Below are 19,006 nucleotides of genomic sequence, written 5' to 3'. Positions count from 1 at the left end.
CAAAAAAACTATACAAAGTGTTTCAGAGAGAAGGAAACAAAGCGAAGACTATTAGGAGTGAGAATAGTCATTTAAACCTTCGTCTTCAGCCTTTATCTTCTCTCTCAGTGTCAACATCTAAGTTTTCCATGGCCTGTTTGACACCCATTCTGGGAAGGCTCATGGGGACCTCAAACCCCACACATTACACCTTCCCTTCTTAAACCCGCTTCTTTGTTTGAAATTTCTACTTTAATCAATGGTACCCCCATGTTTTTAGCAAGCCCAGAGTAAAATAAATATTAAGCCCGCCTGGGTTTTTCTCTTTTCTTTCCCAATATCCACATCCCAAACTAGTACAGGTCTTTATCACCCCCACCCTCAACTTCTACAATTTCTGGTTGGTTATTTGAAACTCTTTTGAGGGTCTAAGACTCCTCGAAGAATCTTCTGAAAGCATGGATCTTCTCCTCAGAAAAGGAATATTTGCACAGAATTTTACATGTGATTTCAGAAAGTTGGAGAACAACCACAACCCCTCAAATTCACCCACAGATTCTGTATTAAAAATGCTGCCCTCTCGGATGAATGCTCAGAAAGTTCACTTGACATACAGCACTGATAAGCCCGGGTTTGTCCAGGCCTGACACAGACAGAGGCAGCAGGAGATTGGCAGCATCTCTTCAATTTGTGCTCACAGACAAACCCAGAGCCCAGTTTTCAGTAATCTCATCGCTACCTCATCTCCAGGCTTTTCTACACTCATCCCCTACTTGTCTGCCTCCAGCTTTGCCTCAGTTATTAGTCTGAAGTTATTTATACTTTTTTGGTCCTCTTTTTTCTCTGGCTGTCTGTGAAGCCACTGCCCTCACCCAGTAGCATCCGCTGTAGTTCCTTCCGCTCCTGCTCCTCCCGTTCGCGTGACAGCTGAGAGCTGGTTTTCTTATTCTGCAACATGTTCTCGATATTCTTGCCCATTTCTTCAAAGTCACTGTCTTCAGCTGAGCTGCTATCTGTGTCAGTGGATAAGACTTCAGTTGATGACAAAACCCTAAAAATAAAGCAATGTTAGATTAAGATGAGGGAAAATATTAAAGTGCAGAAAGAGCTGAAGAAATATGGTTTTAGGCAAGAGTAGGAAATTGGGAAATCAACCTTAAAAAGGAATACTCAAAATCCACTAAGACATGCGGCCCTCAACAGAAAAGCTGTAAAAAGTGCTCCTAGATATTTAGTCAACAAGGCAAGTTTGAAATATGTAATTAGTAGAGCATTTCATATTCAGGGTTCCTCGAGAAAGCCTGAGAAACAAATCAGCACACTCCTCATTTTTAATAGGGCATTACTACCCTCTCACCAGCAAGCCTTCAGAAAAAACACTACCCATCTCCTACCTCCACTCTCTTTGGGCTGCCAGGCCCAAAGAGACTACAAAAGTTGTCACAGAACCAAAGCTCAAACCTAGCACCTCGTGACATTCAAAACCTTTGTCAAGTTGCTTTGAAGGTAGTCTAGCAGTCTTATGAACAGATACCACCCTGGAATCTCAGATACCTGACCACCTACTCATTATTAGGTGACCTCCTAGTCATTATAATAGTGTCTGGCACTCCCCCCACCCCTGCTTTTCCAGCTTGGATTTCCTGTAGCACCAAAACATACTTGTTCTGTAGATCAAAGATGCGCTGACATTCCTCTTTGTAACGCTCTTGATGCTCAGCTACAGAAAACCTGGATCCACGGGCAAATTTACTCATGGGCCCTTCCCCGGAGCGGGCTTGTTCTGTTGACATTGTACGGACCACATCGATCACTTCCCAGCGCGACAACTTTTTAATCTACAAGAGAGACAAACACCCATACACACAAACCATTCAAGGAACTCAAAGAACAAACCAAGGTACACGGTTACAGAGGTAGACAAGAATAAAAATCACCCAAAGCAGGTTACACAGAAAGCTTTAGGAAAGTTAACTGCGGCAAAAGTACCCAAGGTCCAGTCTAGTAAAACCTACACCACAAAATTCTTCCGAGTTCCTTCCATCTGCCGCCCCGCTTTTCCCTCTTTAGACAAAGTCCTTAGGAGCCCCTAAGTTTTCCTCTTCCACACCGACCTCTTCCTCAGGCACGCCAAATTTACGGAGAAGTTGCTTGGCGTTTTTCAGAGACAGGCGACGGAGGTCGGCATCTGTTCCTGTCACTGTCTTCTTCACTGGCTGAGGCTCCTTATCATCCTACCTCAGAAACAAAAGAAAACAGGTGAGAATCCCATGAAGTTCAACTCCTTAGAGTATGCATCTAAGTTCTTCCTGTCAACGTCACTGCTTTCCAGACCCTCCGCCCCATTCATCTCCACTCCGTAACCTCCATTTCCTCTAGAACTGATTTTCACCTTCTAGAAATTCAGACAGTCTTACCTTCTGCTGTGTTGGTTTGTTTGGAATCTTCACATAAGAGAATCCTTCACCACACCCAGTGGGATCTGCCACCCCAGTCACCTCCAAGAGACACTTGCCCTTCATGGCAGCAATGAAGGCCCTTGTAGTGTTCCAAGGAGCAGTGCGGACCTGAGGTACAGAGAAAGATCCTAAGGGCTGTGGGAAACTTTGCTGTATGTCTAGCCATACTCAGAAGGTTGGAATAATTACAATACTGTACAATTTGATGCTTTCTTAAACTGTCTACAATGATCAACAGTTACATAGAGTTGCCCAGTACTCAGCTTGCTATTCTTCTTTCCTGTGTTACTTAAATCACGTCGTTAAATAGAGGTCAAGATCTCAGACAGTGTAAGAAGAAATATGTGCATAGTGGCACCCTTCAGCCCGCCCCATCCCTTGGGCTTAACTGAGAGTGGTCAAAGGCAGTGTGGCCCCCATCCTCATGATGCTCAAAGAGGTGAGTTACACTGATGACGGCATCTGATTGTCCAATTGCTCAAATGGGTTCTTTAGAATGCCTTATATAGTCTCATAAGTAGACAGGAAACATGCTTTACAAAGCACTGGCCCCAATCCCAACAGCACTGAACCAAAGACCATTTACCTCCGCCACTCGTTTGGTCCAAAGGGCCTGTCTTCTCCAGGGACCCTAAACAGTGTTCACTGACCCCACAAAACAATCCGGGAATTAAGACAAGGGGAATGTGCTTGTCCACATGGATCAGTCAAGAGTATTCACGATGAGCTAGAAAGTGGCCAATTCTCTATTCAAGATTCAGTCTTGAAGGTCATTCAACAGAACACTTAATTTCTAGAATTCTTAGACATTCACTCATTTTTCACTCCAACCTCAAAAGAATAGTACAACGATGCTTCTTTACTTGCTCTGCCTGAACGCATTTACAATCATTCACTCACTCCACTCACTCACTCATTCATTCATTGAGTATCTACCACAGATCAGCACTACTTTCTCACGGACCTCATGTTATGAGGAAGAGACAACCAACCAACCAAACTCAATACTGCATGATCATTGCCATGGTAGGAAAGTAAGAAGTGCTACATGTCCATAAAGAAGAGAAGGATGGTGGTCCTATCTGAATGAAGGGCAGAAGTGAGGGCAAGAGTCAGGGAAAGCTTCCAAGAGAATATAACTTGCAGATGAAGGTCAGAAAAAAATAGAGAGAAAATATTCTAGGCAGAGGGAATAGCAGTTACAAAATCCTGGAAGGCAACAGAAAGAAATTTAAGGAACTGAATGAACTTTAGTGTTTGGAGCTTAGAGTACAAGATGGGCAATGAAAGGAGATGAGAAGTTAGAGTTATATACAAGACCCAAATCATATAGATCCTTGTAAATCATGTTAAGTACCTCTTTCTGAAAGAAATAAGGACCCAAAGGATGTCTTTCAACAAGAGACTGATATGATCAACTTTTTGTTTTAAAAGATCATTCAACTTTTTAACAAATGGTGCTAGACTAACTGGACATTCGTTCATATGCCAAAAAAAAAAAAAAAAAAAAATGAACCTTAATCTATAGCGTGCACTCTATAAAAAATTAACTCAAAATAGATCTAAACATAAGATCTAAAACAATAAACCTTTTAGAAGAAAACATTAAGAGAAAATCTTTGTGACCTTGAGTTAGATAAAAATTTCTTAGCTACAACACTAAAATCACAAGCAGCAGAGAAGATTGATAAGTTGGACTTTTGCTCTTCAAAAGACATTGTTAAGAAAATTAAAAGACAAGCCACTGACTGGGAGAAAAATCTTTGCAAATCACTTACCTGATAAAGGACTCAGACCTAGAATACATACAGAACTCTCAAAACTCAATAATAAGAAAACAGCAACTAATTAAAAATAAAAATGGATGAAAGGGATGAACAAACACTTGACCAAAGAAGGTATCTGGATGACCAATAAGCACATGAAAAGAAGCTAAACATCCTTAGCTATTAGGGAAATGCAAATGAAAACCACAGTGAGACCACTTCACACCCACGAGGGCCATAAAAAAACTGGAAAATAACAAGCATTGACAAGGACGTGGAGCAACTGCAACCCTCATCTACTTCTAGTGGGAATGAAAGTGGTGCAGCCACTGCAGAAAACACTCTGGCAGTTCCTCCAAAAGTTAAACACAGAATTAGAATACGACACAGCACACAGCAATTCCACTTTTAGGGATTTACACAAGAAAAAGAAAACAGATGTCCATAAAAAGATTTACACAAGAATATTCACAACAGCTTTATTCATAATAGCCCCTAACCGAGAACAAACAAAATGTCCTTCCATGGGTTATTAGTTAGACAAACTGTGGTACATCCATACTGTGAGACACTATGCAGCAACAAAAAGTAACAAACTATTAACATACACAACCTGGATGAGTCTCAACATAATTCTAGACTTAAAGAGAAAATACAAGAAAGAATGCATACTTTCAACAGATGGTACTGGGGAAACAGAATATCCTAAAAGAACGAAGTTGAACCTTCGCCATACACCATATATAAAAGTTAACATAAGAACTAAAAATATAAGACTCTTAAAAGAAAACATAAGGGGAAAGCTTCGTGACACTGGATTTGGCAATGATTACTTGGATACAGAACCAGAAGCACAAGCAACAAAAGTAAAATTAGATAAATTGGAGTATATCAAAATCAAAAACGTCTCTGCCTCAAAGGACACAACTGAGTGAAAAGGCAACCTATGGAATGGGAGAAAATATTTCTAAATCAGACATCTAATAAGAGGTTAATATCCAGAATATATTAAAAAAACTCCTGCAACTCAACAACGAAAAACAAATAACCCGATTCAAAAATGGGCAACATGCAAATGGCCAACAAGCTCATGAAACGATGCTCAACGTCACTGATCAGCAGGGAAATGCAAATCAAAACCCCAGTGAGATATCGCCTCACACCCATTAGGATGGCTACTATCAAAAAACCAATAAATAACAAGGGTTTGCAAGAGTGTGGAATCACTGAAACTCTCATATACCATGAACAGGAGGGTAAAATGGTGCAGCTGCTTTGGAAAGCAGTATGAATGTCCCTCAAACACCTAAAATTAGAACTACCATATGATCCAGTAATCCCACTTTTGGGTAGTTATATAAAAGAATTGAAAGCAGGGTCTTGAACAGGTATTTGCACACTTGTGTTCACAGCAGCACTATTCACAGTAGCTAAAAGGTGGGAGCAACCCAGATGGCCAGCAACGGATGAATAAATAAGCAAAATGTGGTCTAGCCATACAATAGAATATTATTCAGCCTGAAAAAGGAAATTCTGACGTGTTACAACATGGATGAGTCTTGAGAATATTATGCTACAGGAAATAAACCAGTCACATAAAAACAAATACTGTCTGATTCCAATTAGGTGAGGTACCTAGAATAGTAAAATTCATTGAGACAGAAAATAGAAGGGCGGCTGCCAGGGGCTGGGCAAAGGAGGACTAGTGATTATCGTTTAATGGCTAATGAAGCTTCAGTTTTACAAGGTGATGCGTTTTGGAGATTGGTTGTACAACAATGTGAATGAACTCAACACTACTGAACTGTATACTTAAAGATTAAGATGGTAAATTTTATATTATGCATATTTTGCCACAATTGAAAAAAAGAAACTAGTATATACCATATGATTCCATTTATATAAAATTCTATAGAATGCAGGCTCATCTACAGTGACAGAAATCAGACCAGTGGTTGTCAAAGAACAGGGATGGTGGAGAGAAGAAAGGGATTTCAAAGGGGCACTAAGAAACTCTTGGGAGTGACAGATACACTCCTTATCTTATCATGAGAATTTTACAGGTATAAACATACATGAAACATACCAAATGATACACTTTTAAATATGTGCTGTTTATTCTATGTCAGTCACCTCTTGACATAAGCTGTTTTTGAAAGGAAAAATGGGATGCATTAATAAAAGTTACTGGAAAAAAACCTTACCTCATCATCAATCTTCATCTGGAAATCTTCCTCATTTTCTTCTTCTGGGGCAAAAAAGGACTTCTCGCCATAGCCAGCATCCTGGAAGAGGACAAATCCATCCATTTGTCAAGCAATGAATTGGAAAACACAAAGCACAAGTTTAACTGAACAGCAAGCAGAGAATATCAAAGCACAGTTGCATACAGAATGGGTTCTGTAAAGTCCTCGGTGTATCTCTCACCATTCTACTTCCTTAGGTATCAGAAGATGCATCGCCACATTTCAAGGACTTTACCAGCTGATACATGGGCGGTTAAGTCCCCTAGGAAGCTCAATAGAGATGTTCGTGAACCCAGTGGGGCGGAGGTGCACTATCCCACCATAACCAGACCTTGACTATTGTATCCTGAGAAGGAGCTGTGCTTCTCTAAACCACATGTGCAGCACCGCCATCATCTTTGCCCACCTGGCAAGCTGTGGAGAACCACTGAGAAGTACTTTCCCTGCTTCCATACCTGTCTTATAAAGCAAAGATTAAAGTTGCCACCCAAATGGATGAGCAACCATGTTCAAGGCAAAACAATATGCCCCAAGACCCTCATGAAGCTTTCCACTGGTATTTAGTTACACTGTAGTTCCCCCAGAACTGGTGCACACAGAGTAGAGTTTGCAAATCACTGGTACTAATCTAGTAACCATCATTTCTCAACCAGTGAGAACAGTGTTCATCTGGTCTCTCTGGAAAAACTCAAGAGGTACAGGCAATGCCTAGGAGACAGGTGCTCACCTTCAGTCGCTGCTCCGCAGCTATCATGCTGTAGTACGCACAGCACTGCTCCGGAGACACCATGGCTCTGATCTCCTCTTCAGTTGGTAAACGAAAATCAGACTTCAGCACCCACCAATTGGAGTCCATCCCTAGAAAAGAGAATGACCCGCTCTGAATTCCAAAGGCCCTTTATTGACAGCAACAAGGACAGCAAACCAAGGCTGAACCAGGCAATGTCCTAGAAGGTACCAGGCCTAGCCACAGTTAGCTTGCCTGGCCAAGAAAAGCCCAGCCGCTAGGTTTCCCGCGTCCCACATAAGACATCCAGCAATCATGCTGAATTTCCTGGCAGGCAAAATCAAAAAGCAATCCGAGCTCCCAACAGGAGATGATCTGCTACCTCCTCCTTTTGATGACTGTCAATTGCTATTTCTAGTTTATTAGCTGCATTCTTATCCTTTCACTGAAAGCCCCAATTCCTTCCTTAGAAAGAGGCAGAGAGGACGAGTAATCAGCCGCCAAGTGCTGCTGACCTGTGCGTTTGAAGTCAGCGCAGAGCTTTAGTCTCTTCCGGATGCTGCTTTCTGAATGGGAAGGAAAGGCCTTTTTTATATCTTCCATTCGGATCCGCCGAGGCCGATCTGCACTCTTCCAGAAGAGGCGGTAAATAAAAACCTGCCGGACAAACCAAGTGCTTTCATGTGGCAAGTAAAGGATGCAAGCCCTCACCAGGGCGCCTTCCCCTGCTAAGCCCTTATATGTTTTGCTCTTTCCTGATTTACCACCAAATACACATAGCCTTTCAGTTGCTTCCTGATTCCCTCCCTATCCTCTCATTCTTACCTGGAGAAAGTCTCGAATATGTGTATTGGCCCTTTTGGAGTTGGGCCCAGGAACTTCGAACAAGGGGCACTGCTGGCCAACCACAAAGATATCCACTAATTCCCGAATATAGTAACCTTGTCTTGTCCGAATGATGAGGAAATCAGTTTCTGGCATCTTATGAAGGTAAATTGGGGCACGAAAAAGATTGTTTTCAAATGCCTAGCAAAAGTGAAAACACAGACGTTATATACAGAGAAGCCCTAGGAAAATCAGTTGACTAACGACAAAGGAAAATTGAGCTTATGTGCTCTTCATGCCCATTAAGCCATCTAACATCTACCCAGCAATATAAACAAATTTCAATATGGAATAGCAAATGGGATTAGATCCTTTTTTAATATAAGTTTTATTGGGGAATATTGAGGAACAGTGTGTCTTTCCAGGGCCCATCAGCTCTAAGTCATTGTCCTTCAGTCTAGTTGTGGAGGGCGCAGCTCAACTCCAAGTCCAGTGGCTGTTTTCAATCTTTAGCTGCAGGGGGCGCAGCCCACCATCCCATGCGGGAATTGAACCGGCAACCTTGTTCAGAGCTCCTGCTCTAACCAACTGAGACATCCGGCCGCCCCAGATAGTTCTTTACCTACTGACTATCTTTAAGAGTCAGCAGTGGGGAAGCTAAAGGATTTGGACACAAATTGACACTGGCAGCTCTGTTATTCATCGTATGACATCAGATAGCATCTCTGAGCTTAATTTTCCTCATCAACATACTTAAAATGCCTACACCTCACAGGATTGCTATGAAGATTACACAAGAAAATCACTTTAAAAATTAACAACTACTACACTAGCTACCCTACACACCAGCATAGACCCTGACGTAATGTAGGTGAGATCAAAACATTTGTTAAATAAATTCATAAAAAACCAAAAAAACAACGCATGAAGTAGAAAGCATGCTAGAGAAGACAGATTAAACACACAGGACAGAGACATTTCAGCTTAAGTAGCAGCCAGACAGGGATCAACTTGCATAAGGAGCCTGTGATTCTAAGAAAAGACTTCTCAGAAAATCAGAAAAGTGGAAAGAAGAAGGAACTTCAACATAGGGATGTGAAAAGAAATTTCTAAATGTGAAATGTAGAAAAAAACTTACAGGGCAAGAATGCCAATAGTATGAAAACAATACTCAAGATACGGTGGGAAAGGACTATAGATGGAAAGGATAAGGGAAAAAAAGATTTCGCAGATGCTTTCGGAGAATGCATAATAGGAATAATGGTATTAAAGCAGGAAAGTGGTTAAGATTGCTAAGAAAAATAAAGTGGAGGCCAAAGGGAGGAAAGTGCTAGTGAGATTGCCTCACATCACCTGTGGACCTCCATAGTTGCCCTTAATGAAATATGTAAAAGCTAGGTTACCAGAGGGGCTCTCTCCACCCATCAGAACAAAGAGGGAAACAAACCATTTCACTATAGCTGGGGACTGCTCAGTTCAGGTGTGGTTCAATACTCAAAATGACAACTGATATAACCAAACATACCAATTTTACACACACAAATTAAAATGAAGTAAATTATCAATCCAGGTTGACTTCCCTATGCCACCCACATGTTTCTGGACTTCCTGCCAATGTGTACTTGGAAAAAATAATTTTAAATTTAGCTTATGAATAATTAGGAGCCAGTTTGAATAAAAAAGACCAAAACAAACTGGGGGACTATATCGATCTTCCTCATAACTGATGTATGAATAGTATCTCAATCAACTAGAATTGGCTCTTGCTGGGCTGACTTGCACCTCATCTGTCAATTTCCTTAGGGAAGAATTCCTCACCTGCAGTAATTGGCCAGGATGGAGAGAACCCAGGAAAGGAGATGTATGGCAGTAAACAGTTTCCCCATATTTACAATCTGGGGCTCCAGGGTCTTTCCCAGGTTTCTACAAGGAAAACAGCAGAACTAGTTACTATCACAGAATACAATCAATAAACCTACACTAGCGATTCCATGAGCATGGCATTTTACTAATATTACTAACTACAAAAAAAGATACCACTCCTTTCTCCCAAGAAATTCATATAAAAGACACAAAATACATAGTGACAGATAATCACTGGAGATCTCACTACAGCTACATGAATAAAGATTTTTCGGAACAGAGACTCACCCGCTTGTAGTAGTTTTTTATCTTGGTTGCCATGCCAACCTGCATCATTAATGGTCCATTTTCCTCACTATATTCTGCTAGAATTAGATCTCCATCTTTGCCAGTTAGGTCCTGAGGTGTGCGCATAAAAAACATCTCTCCACCACCTGAAGCTTGTCTCTCTTGTTCTCTCATCTGCTCACAACAAAGAGAATACAGTCCAGCTCCTGACAGGACAATAACTGTACGCACTGATGTTGCTCACTCTGAGACAATGACACCAAGAACAGTTTAACCTTGCCTTGTGTTTTTCAATTTCATTGCAAAAATTTTCAAACACATGAACATTTATCGTCCCATAGCCTAGAGTTCACTGTTTATATTTTTGCCATATTTGTTTTATCTATAACTATCTCTCTAGATTTTGCTGAACCATTTTCTAAAGTTGCACTCATCATGACACTTTGCCCTTAGGTGTTGTCACATGCATCTAAGAATAAGGACATTCTCCTAAATAACCACAACATTCTACCACAGCTGAGAAAATAGTAATTCCTAGTATCATCTAATATCTGGTTCATTTCCCAATTTATACTTTAATGTCTTTTATAGATTTTTTTTTCCTAACTGGGATTCCATCATACCTTAGCCTTCTTTTTGATGTGCTTTAGCAAGGGCTGGACTGAGTGCGGACCCGGCTGAGACAGTGCCCCAAAGGAGTACTTCTTCAGAGGCGGGCGGTGGAACTGCCGCAGTTTGATGGGCCCCATGTGAGTGGGAAAGAAAGGCTGCCGTAATTCCACAGCAGGAATTGAGTGCTAAGACAGGAAATACAAGGGTTCAAATTAAATACCACCTCCAGCCTCGGCAAGACTTACCCACATCGTCCATCAGAACAATGTGGTGGTTCCCATCCACCACAGGAAACAAAGGTTCCTTTTACCTGGATGATATTGCCTCCAAAGGTACCTCGAAGACCCTGCTGCTTGGGGTAGTAATATTCATCATTGGAGAGATTCCATGGGTCTTTCACTTCTGGCTGAGACATGTTCTAATGACAAGTCATCAAATAAACCTTAGTCAGACTCCCCTCCTCCAGTACCTTTCTTTGTTCTAAACACCAAGTCCCCTTTCCCTTCACAGACCTGTTGTGGTTCCTCCTTGATGACCCCTGTTTTCCCTAAGAGAATTCGACTCTTCTTCAGAGATGATTCCTTTTTACTCTCCTTGGAGGGGGAGTTAGAGGTGGCCTCTTCCTTCTCATCAGGAATTTCTGAGGAGGAAACAAAAGTCCCTCTGGAGTTGCTATCCCTGAAGAGCCACCTTTCCTGCTGATACCGTTGCAGGTTCAAACCAGATCTGTCATCCAATGCCAGACCACTTCTACTCCGTGATTCACTCGAACCAACAAACTACACTCCTGACATCTCAAAGGTACTACTTTCCAACATTCCCACATGGTGAGTTTTTCCTAAACAACACAAATTGTAGAAACAGACCACCACAACTATGTACTCTCAGACTGCTACCTAGAAGCTTCCAGTCTTGACCTTTCCAATCCTTCCGATTTCTTCCTGCCCCTTGACATCAGCAGCAAGCTAACTGTCAATTATGGAGGAGGAACACTGGCCCCTGCCAGTACCATACCTAAAATGAGGTTCTCATCATTGGGATCAAGGGTCAGAACAGGAGGCTCCAAGAGTCGGGGCATCGCCTGAGCATCCCAAATGATATTGTCCTCCCAGCGTCCATATACCAGCTCCTCATTATCAATGGGGAAAATGGAGTACCAAGGCTTGTCATCATCCAGGGTGGCTGCAAAACCTAGTCAAAACACAAGGAAGAAACACTCGGTAACAGACAAAACATTTACGCTCCTTCCAATCATGATTCTAGCAAAGGGACAAGGAACAAATTATTAGAGTTACTCACGTTACTGAAAAGTAACCTAACAGATAGTGTATTTCTCACTTTAATAAAATGTTGCACACAAAAATGCTCATGGCAGTATTTTTTGCAATAGTCAAAATATGGATGACCAACTGTTTAATTAGGGGTTAAATAAATTATGGTAATCAGTAACATGGTAAAATATGCTTAACCGTGATGGTAAAATATATATTGGTAATACACTAATCATTGGTAAATCACGAGAACATCCATATAATACTATGCAACCAATAAAGTGTTTGGACAGAATGGGAGAAAAGAAAAAAACTATTTCTTAGAGTTAAAAAATACGACATTTTTGTTTTTCCTCCAAATTATAAAAGTCATCCAGGTTAAGAGAAAAAACTGGAAAATAGAGTAAGGTATAAAGAAGAAAACTAAACTAGTTTGTGATCTTAGAAACCAGAAATAACCACTGTGACCCCTGTAGTATATTTCTTTTTGGCCAGCTTTCTATGTTTGTATAGTGTGTTTTCATTTATACAAGCAGGATATTAAATATGCCACTTAATATCTTTTTTCCATTTAAAATGAGCTTCCCATGTCATTAAACATTATTTATGAAGAACTGTGAATGACATACAACATTTACATTAAGAGAAAATCACAGTATATAAAACTATACCTACAGAAATGAGCTCCCCTACATACACACACACAGAAGACAGAAAATCAAAAACAAAATACACCAAAAAGTTAATAGGTGATAACCTCTGGATAGGATTACCAGTAGTTTTTGACACTATATTGCATTTTCAAAGTTTTCCACTTGGCATACCTTTTTTTTTTTCATATTTAAGGAGACACAAAAGTTCTAGAATGATAAAGACAAAGGGACTGTGGAAACAAAAGTGGACTATACAGATAAAGCACTGTTATAGTTCAGAAAGATCTTTAACTTCAAAGCGGTTTTCCCATTTTCCTAATGGGAAATCAGAGTCCCATCCCAGCTTGTTAACTGTAAAAAAGTCATTATGGACTAGAATCAGGGTTCATACCCACACCACGTCACTGGCCCACAGCAGCAGCCAAGACTCCAGCCACGCCCACTCGGGGTGCCCTAGGTGGGGGACGGCATGCCGGACACACCTTGCTGAACATTGTAAGCCATGGCATTCCTAGTCATGCTGGAAGGCAGCCAGCCTGCCAGGCTGGCACGCTGAGGTTTTGTCCCTTTGTGTTTGACATCCTCCCCATCCCAGATGATGTCATCCTCCCAATGCAGCTGTGTCACCATCAGGAAGTTTTCATCAGCCAGAAGATCAGTGCTGCTGCTTTCCTCGACTTTCTTATAGTCCTGTAGGTGTAGGGAAGGGACAACAATCCCGAAGGGTCACCGGTTAAAGTTTGCACCCCAAATCCCACATCAGATACATCAAATGTGCTCCTTGACTTGACAGAAGAACCTGATAATGGAGGAAGATCTGCCTCCTCCTCCTCCTAGTCTAGCACAGCACTCGGTTCACAAACGCAGTCCTACAGCAATGGGCCAAATTGCCAGGGTGAACACCACAGCCAGCAAAAGGCCGAGCCACCTGTCTCCCACCAGAGAAACCCTGCCCACTACCTTCCCAACTGAGAAGAGTAAAGTAGCAGCGAAAGGGCCCGGGCACACCGACGCCATCCTGACAGACGTGTTGCTCACCTCCATCATTCTACATTTTATCACAGGTTCATGTTCCATCTTTTTCAGTTTGAAGCCATAGTCAAACCCACTGCCATCTTCAGGAACACCTAGCATATCATACCACAGTCGAGCAGGCCCGTAACGCCACTCAGCCACTCTCGGTTTGGTATCTGTCACTTTATCTGTATCTCCAGTTGATTGAGCAAACTTGGACTCCACTGGAGCCATCATCGTGATCTGTAACAGAACAAAGAAGGGGAGAAGGAGTTTCTGATCCCTCACGTCCTAAGGCTGTAGGGAGTCGACAGGCAGGCAGGGAACTCAGAGGAACTATAAAGATGATTCCTGAACAAGCCTGGATTGGAGGTCGTATATACATAATGCGGTACCTCATGGCACACTGAGCCTACCATTCAAACTGTCCTATTCACCAGTGTGTGTATTACCGTCTGCCTGCCCCCAACTTTTCTCTTACAACAGGGAAGGGCCACCACTGGGGTTGAACTCATGACTACTCAGTGATAATGAGCACAGGACTCGTCCTGCTAAGGTGTGATTTCCAATTTGGACGTAAGCTAGGCAGAACGCATTTGCTCCCCTCGTCGGTCTTAACCCCAGGTCGCAGTTTTGCCTACTTCATCATCAGAGAGACACTGCTCTGGAGGAGGTGGGGGTGCGTAGTCGTAGTTCCACAAAGACTTCTGGTTGACTTCTGATTCTACTGAGCACTCCGCCTCCTGGATCTGCTCCTCCTGTAGCAGCTCACGGTGCTTTTTTTTCCTCTTTCTCCGAGCACTCCGCCAAACGGATGGGACATTCTTCCCTGGTCCAAAAAGACGTAGGAAGCGTAACACCTAGAACACAGAACACGTTACCGTCAGAGACTCAGTGTCAGGAAAACAGCAGCAACTGGGTCTGGAAACTCCCTCGAGGGAGGAGTCTAACTCAACTGACAAGGAGGGGTCAAGGAGCGCTGAACTCACATTTATGACATCTACCCCAAAAGTCAAGAAGTGTCCCTTAGTAATTTAGTGGTTCTTTTTTAAGACAACAAAGAATTTCTAATGAGAACTGTATAAATCACATGTGCTGCAACGTACATACAACTTTAAAAAAAGACCTGATATAATGTCATTGAATAAGGAAAGCTCGATCTTATCCATTCTATATTCAGCTTCTGAACAGAACTCAGTATTTAGAAGAAGTCAGTGCTTTGCAATGTGGATATTCTCCATAGAAAGTACCTTCCCAGGCCGAAATTCTGGGAAAAGTTCTGTGACACTCGGCAACAGCTTGGTGGCATCGTGCTGCATAATCCCAGCCAATGGTAGGGTCAGCTTTCCATCCTCAGATTCTGCCTGTGTTGCTTCCTGAGGTCCCATCTCAGATTCTGAGTCAGAGGAACTACTGAAGTCCACTTTCTCTGAGGCCAAAGAGGAAGGGGCAATGATGGAGGGCAAGATGATGCCTTCTCCATCCTCAGACACTGCAACAAGGAAGAGAAACCCCTTTGGCATGTAACTGTGAGCATATTTCCACAAATTCAGCCAACACCCACTCTAGGCAATATGCAGGGCCCAATGGCAGGGGATACAGTTCCAAGCACCCAGATTACCAGTAATATACAACCCAGAAAACTCACTCAAACTCAGTATCTCCCACCATCCCCAACTCACCTTGCAACGGGTACCCTAGGGTTATGATGAGAGAAAACAGACACTATTACTTACTGCATTTTACTGATTTCTGTAGGTAAGTCAAGTGAATGGAATGTGACCAATAGCAAAATTCTATAACCCTTTTATACCAGTCGGGGCTATCATGTCCAGTTCACGGACCCATAAGCTGGAGAATTTTTTTAAGACCACAAGAAAACAATGAAATTATTGGCATGAATACGCTCTATGACATAAAGTTAACTGATGCTATTTAGCCTGCAGACTAAAAAGGAAATGACTCTAACAGGAGGAATTGAAGGTAACATAAGCCTCAAAACACAGGAGGATCAAAGACACTGCTCTCCCCCTATCTTCTAGCCTAGGACAGGCTGGCTGCTGTTGCAGACACAGGAACGGATGAGATGATCACTGACCACCCTGCCTTTGAAATCTCTGAACCTGGTAGTTGGCTTGATAGGATCCATACACATTCTAGAGCGCCCTCACTATTGAATCACTTCTTTTCAAGAGTGTCATCTAAACAGGGAGCTTCCAGATACTAGTATGCAGATCAGCTGCTTCAGAAATTCCTTGGGGAACGCTTTGAAATCCCTGGGGTCTACCTCAGATCTTCTGAATCAGACCTTCTGGGGTTGAGAAGCAGAAATCTGTATGTTTTCAAAGACTTGTGGTGTTCTGAGGGGCAGCCAGATTTGAGAATCACTGACATCAATTTTTTCTTGAGCACATGCTAAAATACTGATGCCAAATGTTCTAAAAGTAAAACTTCCCTTTAATACAGAAATTTGAAAATTGTATGAATCACTTCCAGAAGTTGTATCCTTTGCCAGTAGCTTCATTTTAAAAGCCCCCTGTGTAGATGCCAAAGGCCTGGGCTGGGGAACGGAACCTGCTCCTTAGACAAAAGTAACCAGTCTCTGCTTACCACCAGTAATAGCATCCTGGTCCTTATCCTTCTTTAATGGTCCTGAGGGAGGAGGTGGAGGAGGCATCAACTTGCAGTCGATGTCTTCACAATCAGCATCATAGTCGTCATCATCATAATCTGACAAAAACAAGCAGGGCATCTCCTCGATATCCAGAATGTCACAGAACAGCCTGGAGCTCCCTGGTCACTTGAGAATTTAAAGCACCACACGAAGCACTATGCAGACCCCTTAAGAACACACAGGAGATGCAGCTTGTCTTCAGAAAGAGAGGGTATCATGATATTGCCAAATGCTGTAACGCTATGTATACCTCACGCGGGGATTTCGGGAGCTCCCAAGAAGGTTTAAAAGCTTTGCTCTCTCTCCCCATCAAATCCTGTTTTAGTTTTTATTTTCACCCTGCCTAATCTCATAATTAGACTTAACATTCTTCTTTCTCTGTCAGTTTCCTTTAAGACTGGGCTTTCTCTCTTCTCACCTGACACATCTTTTTTCCACCTTCTGCAGCCTGTTTTCACGGCCCTTTAACCACTTACTCAGTACTTGGTCCCGAACGCTCTGCTTTGATTCCTCTCTACACTCTCCATTGCCTTTTCTCAACAATCACCTTTCTTCAGATTTAACCCAAATCTGTATGACTTGCTCTGACTTACCCCCTCTACAGCTGCAACACATTCTGCTGCCTGAAGAGCCTTCCCACTCAAACATTCAACAGCCACCTCCCCTGTACACTGAAATGCCCTTCCCCTCTTCAATGCCCTTGTTACTACCAATACCACCGCCATCCTCATTTTCCCAGCTTGACTTTAGTCTCCTGTCTCCATCAATCTCTTACCCCTCAACACACCTTTGCCAATCAGTCACTGATAGTCATCATAGCAACTTCCACTTATTGAGCTCCCATTATGTGCCAGGTATTTGTAGCTATTTTACCTATAATCCTCCCAATAATGCTGCAACGTAGGAATTATTCTGAGATATAGAAGTGAGACAACTTACCCAGGGTCATACAGTTTTAAGTGACAAAGTCAGAATTCAAGCCTGGTTTAACAACAAAGCCTGTACTCTCTCCAACACACTTCGTCACTCACCAAATCCTACTGATGTTTTATCAGCAACTCTTCAAGTTTGACACCGCCTATCATTTTCCACTATTGTCACCCTACTGTAGATCTTGGTAACTTTACAACTAGACTGCAAGAACAGTCTCCAAGTAACTCTGCCCCCTTACCCTTTTGCTAATCAAAATCCCAAAGCAACAAGTGTTCCTTTTGATTTCATGTGGGAAGGAAAGGCAATTAACACTGACAGAGATCTACCATGACACTGCATTATGCAGGTCCTTTCACACCATGTGAGAATGAACCTTAAATTCCCACAAAAGCCCTATGAATGAGGTAGGTATTACCACCTTTATTGTAGACAAGAAAACTGCGGAATTGTTACAAACGAGAAATCCAAACCTCAGATTCAGCAACTTTCCCAGGGTCAAACTAAATATGGAGTTGAACCTATGACATTCTGACTCCGAAGTCCATTTTCTTTTCATTATACCACCCTGCCTCTTACTTAACAACCTTGTATTGGTTTATAATCCTTTGTGACATCACCCCTCAACTAATACATACATAAAAGTGCTGGCAAATCGCTCTAGCCTAGGTTCTTGCTATTTGACAATACGTTTTCCACTCCTTTCAAGAAAACCTGCTGATCAATTCTCCCCACACTACTCACTTAGTTCTACCTTCAAACCTTTAGACAAGCCATGTTTCCAAACCAAAATGCCGTTCCTTCTTCATCAAACCTTGTCTTACAAAATTTTACTCAAAATTCACCTCCATGAAGCCTTTTCTGATGACCTCCACCCACTTCCAATTACTCCAAAGAAGCACCCTTGGAAATCAAGCTGTGTGAAGGGGCCAATGCCAGGGAAGCAGGAAGCGAAGGGCACAGAGGATAAGGAACTCAGAAAAGAACATCCCAGAATCTTGAGACTCTATCAAATGCAGCATCCTCCTCTTTCAGGTCAGCTCATAAAACCCAACTGGGAAACCCCACCTATCCTCTTCTTACCATCCCCAGCCAAGACAGTAAGCCCAAACCTGAAAATTACAACATCCCAGAAAGCTCGGAGCTTTTACCACCTTCCCCTTACCCTAAGTCAGGGTGCTCAAAAATCACAGTGATGCTATTTGTCTTAGCTATTCTGCAAGTGCCTCAAAAGTAAACACAACACTCTACACAGAAACATGAGCTTGTAGCTGGTTTGTGCTCTTCTGATAAATAATCACACTTTGCATTCGTTTACCCATCTCCCCCAAATGCTAATATCCCTGAGGGTGAGGCCTACATCTTCCATTTTTCTGGGTTACTTCTTGTGTATGTAGATGCAGTTCATTCTCTACATAAGCAGCACTCAAATCCATGAACTGGCCCTGAAGAAACCAAGTTTAAATATTTATCGAGGTTTTATGTATACTTCTCAGCAGCCTGAAATCTAGTTCAAAGCAGTGGACAACGAATAAACAATGAACTTCATGTAAAAGTTTCAAGCCACTAGAGGTAGTGTAGGGCAATGGAAGGAATAAACTCCAGGTTCTAGACCACGGAACTGAGCTCCTCAACATGGACTGAGCTCCTCAACATCGGAAAATGGACTTTATTATCTTTGTACCATCCTATCTGTCTC

The 19,006-nt window shown here is 42.2% G+C and overlaps 1 protein-coding gene across 6 annotated transcripts in view; it reads right to left on the bottom strand.

Moving 5' to 3' along the window:
- TAF1 (TATA-box binding protein associated factor 1) overlaps positions 1–19,006 on the bottom strand; it is a 78,864-nt gene that overhangs the window by 57,981 nt on the left and 1,877 nt on the right. For 5 of the 6 annotated variants that reach the window (XM_074324340.1, XM_074324341.1, XM_019747964.2 and 2 more), the window contains exons 4-22: positions 16,314–16,433; positions 14,954–15,195; positions 14,345–14,563; positions 13,728–13,946; positions 13,172–13,379; positions 11,780–11,956; positions 11,278–11,405; positions 11,076–11,183; positions 10,777–10,950; positions 10,154–10,327; positions 9,821–9,925; positions 8,003–8,203; positions 7,693–7,834; positions 7,178–7,308; positions 6,409–6,489; positions 2,397–2,546; positions 2,094–2,213; positions 1,642–1,817; positions 852–1,030 (exon numbers count right to left, since the gene is read on the bottom strand). In XM_074324340.1, coding sequence (XP_074180441.1) covers positions 852–1,030; positions 1,642–1,817; positions 2,094–2,213; positions 2,397–2,546; positions 6,409–6,489; positions 7,178–7,308; positions 7,693–7,834; positions 8,003–8,203; positions 9,821–9,925; positions 10,154–10,327; positions 10,777–10,950; positions 11,076–11,183; positions 11,278–11,405; positions 11,780–11,956; positions 13,172–13,379; positions 13,728–13,946; positions 14,345–14,563; positions 14,954–15,195; positions 16,314–16,433 — 3,054 coding nt within the window. The remainder of the gene's footprint in view (positions 1–851; positions 1,031–1,641; positions 1,818–2,093; positions 2,214–2,396; positions 2,547–6,408; positions 6,490–7,177; positions 7,309–7,692; positions 7,835–8,002; positions 8,204–9,820; positions 9,926–10,153; positions 10,328–10,776; positions 10,951–11,075; positions 11,184–11,277; positions 11,406–11,779; positions 11,957–13,171; positions 13,380–13,727; positions 13,947–14,344; positions 14,564–14,953; positions 15,196–16,313; positions 16,434–19,006) is intronic. The other variant, XM_019747966.2, reaches the window with a different exon arrangement.

Source organism: Rhinolophus sinicus, chromosome X (assembly GCF_036562045.2).
Source record: "Rhinolophus sinicus isolate RSC01 chromosome X, ASM3656204v1, whole genome shotgun sequence".
NCBI lineage: Eukaryota > Metazoa > Chordata > Mammalia > Chiroptera > Rhinolophidae > Rhinolophus > Rhinolophus sinicus.
Note: the sequence above shows the minus strand (reverse complement) of the source record. Positions and strands in the feature narration are given on the sequence as shown.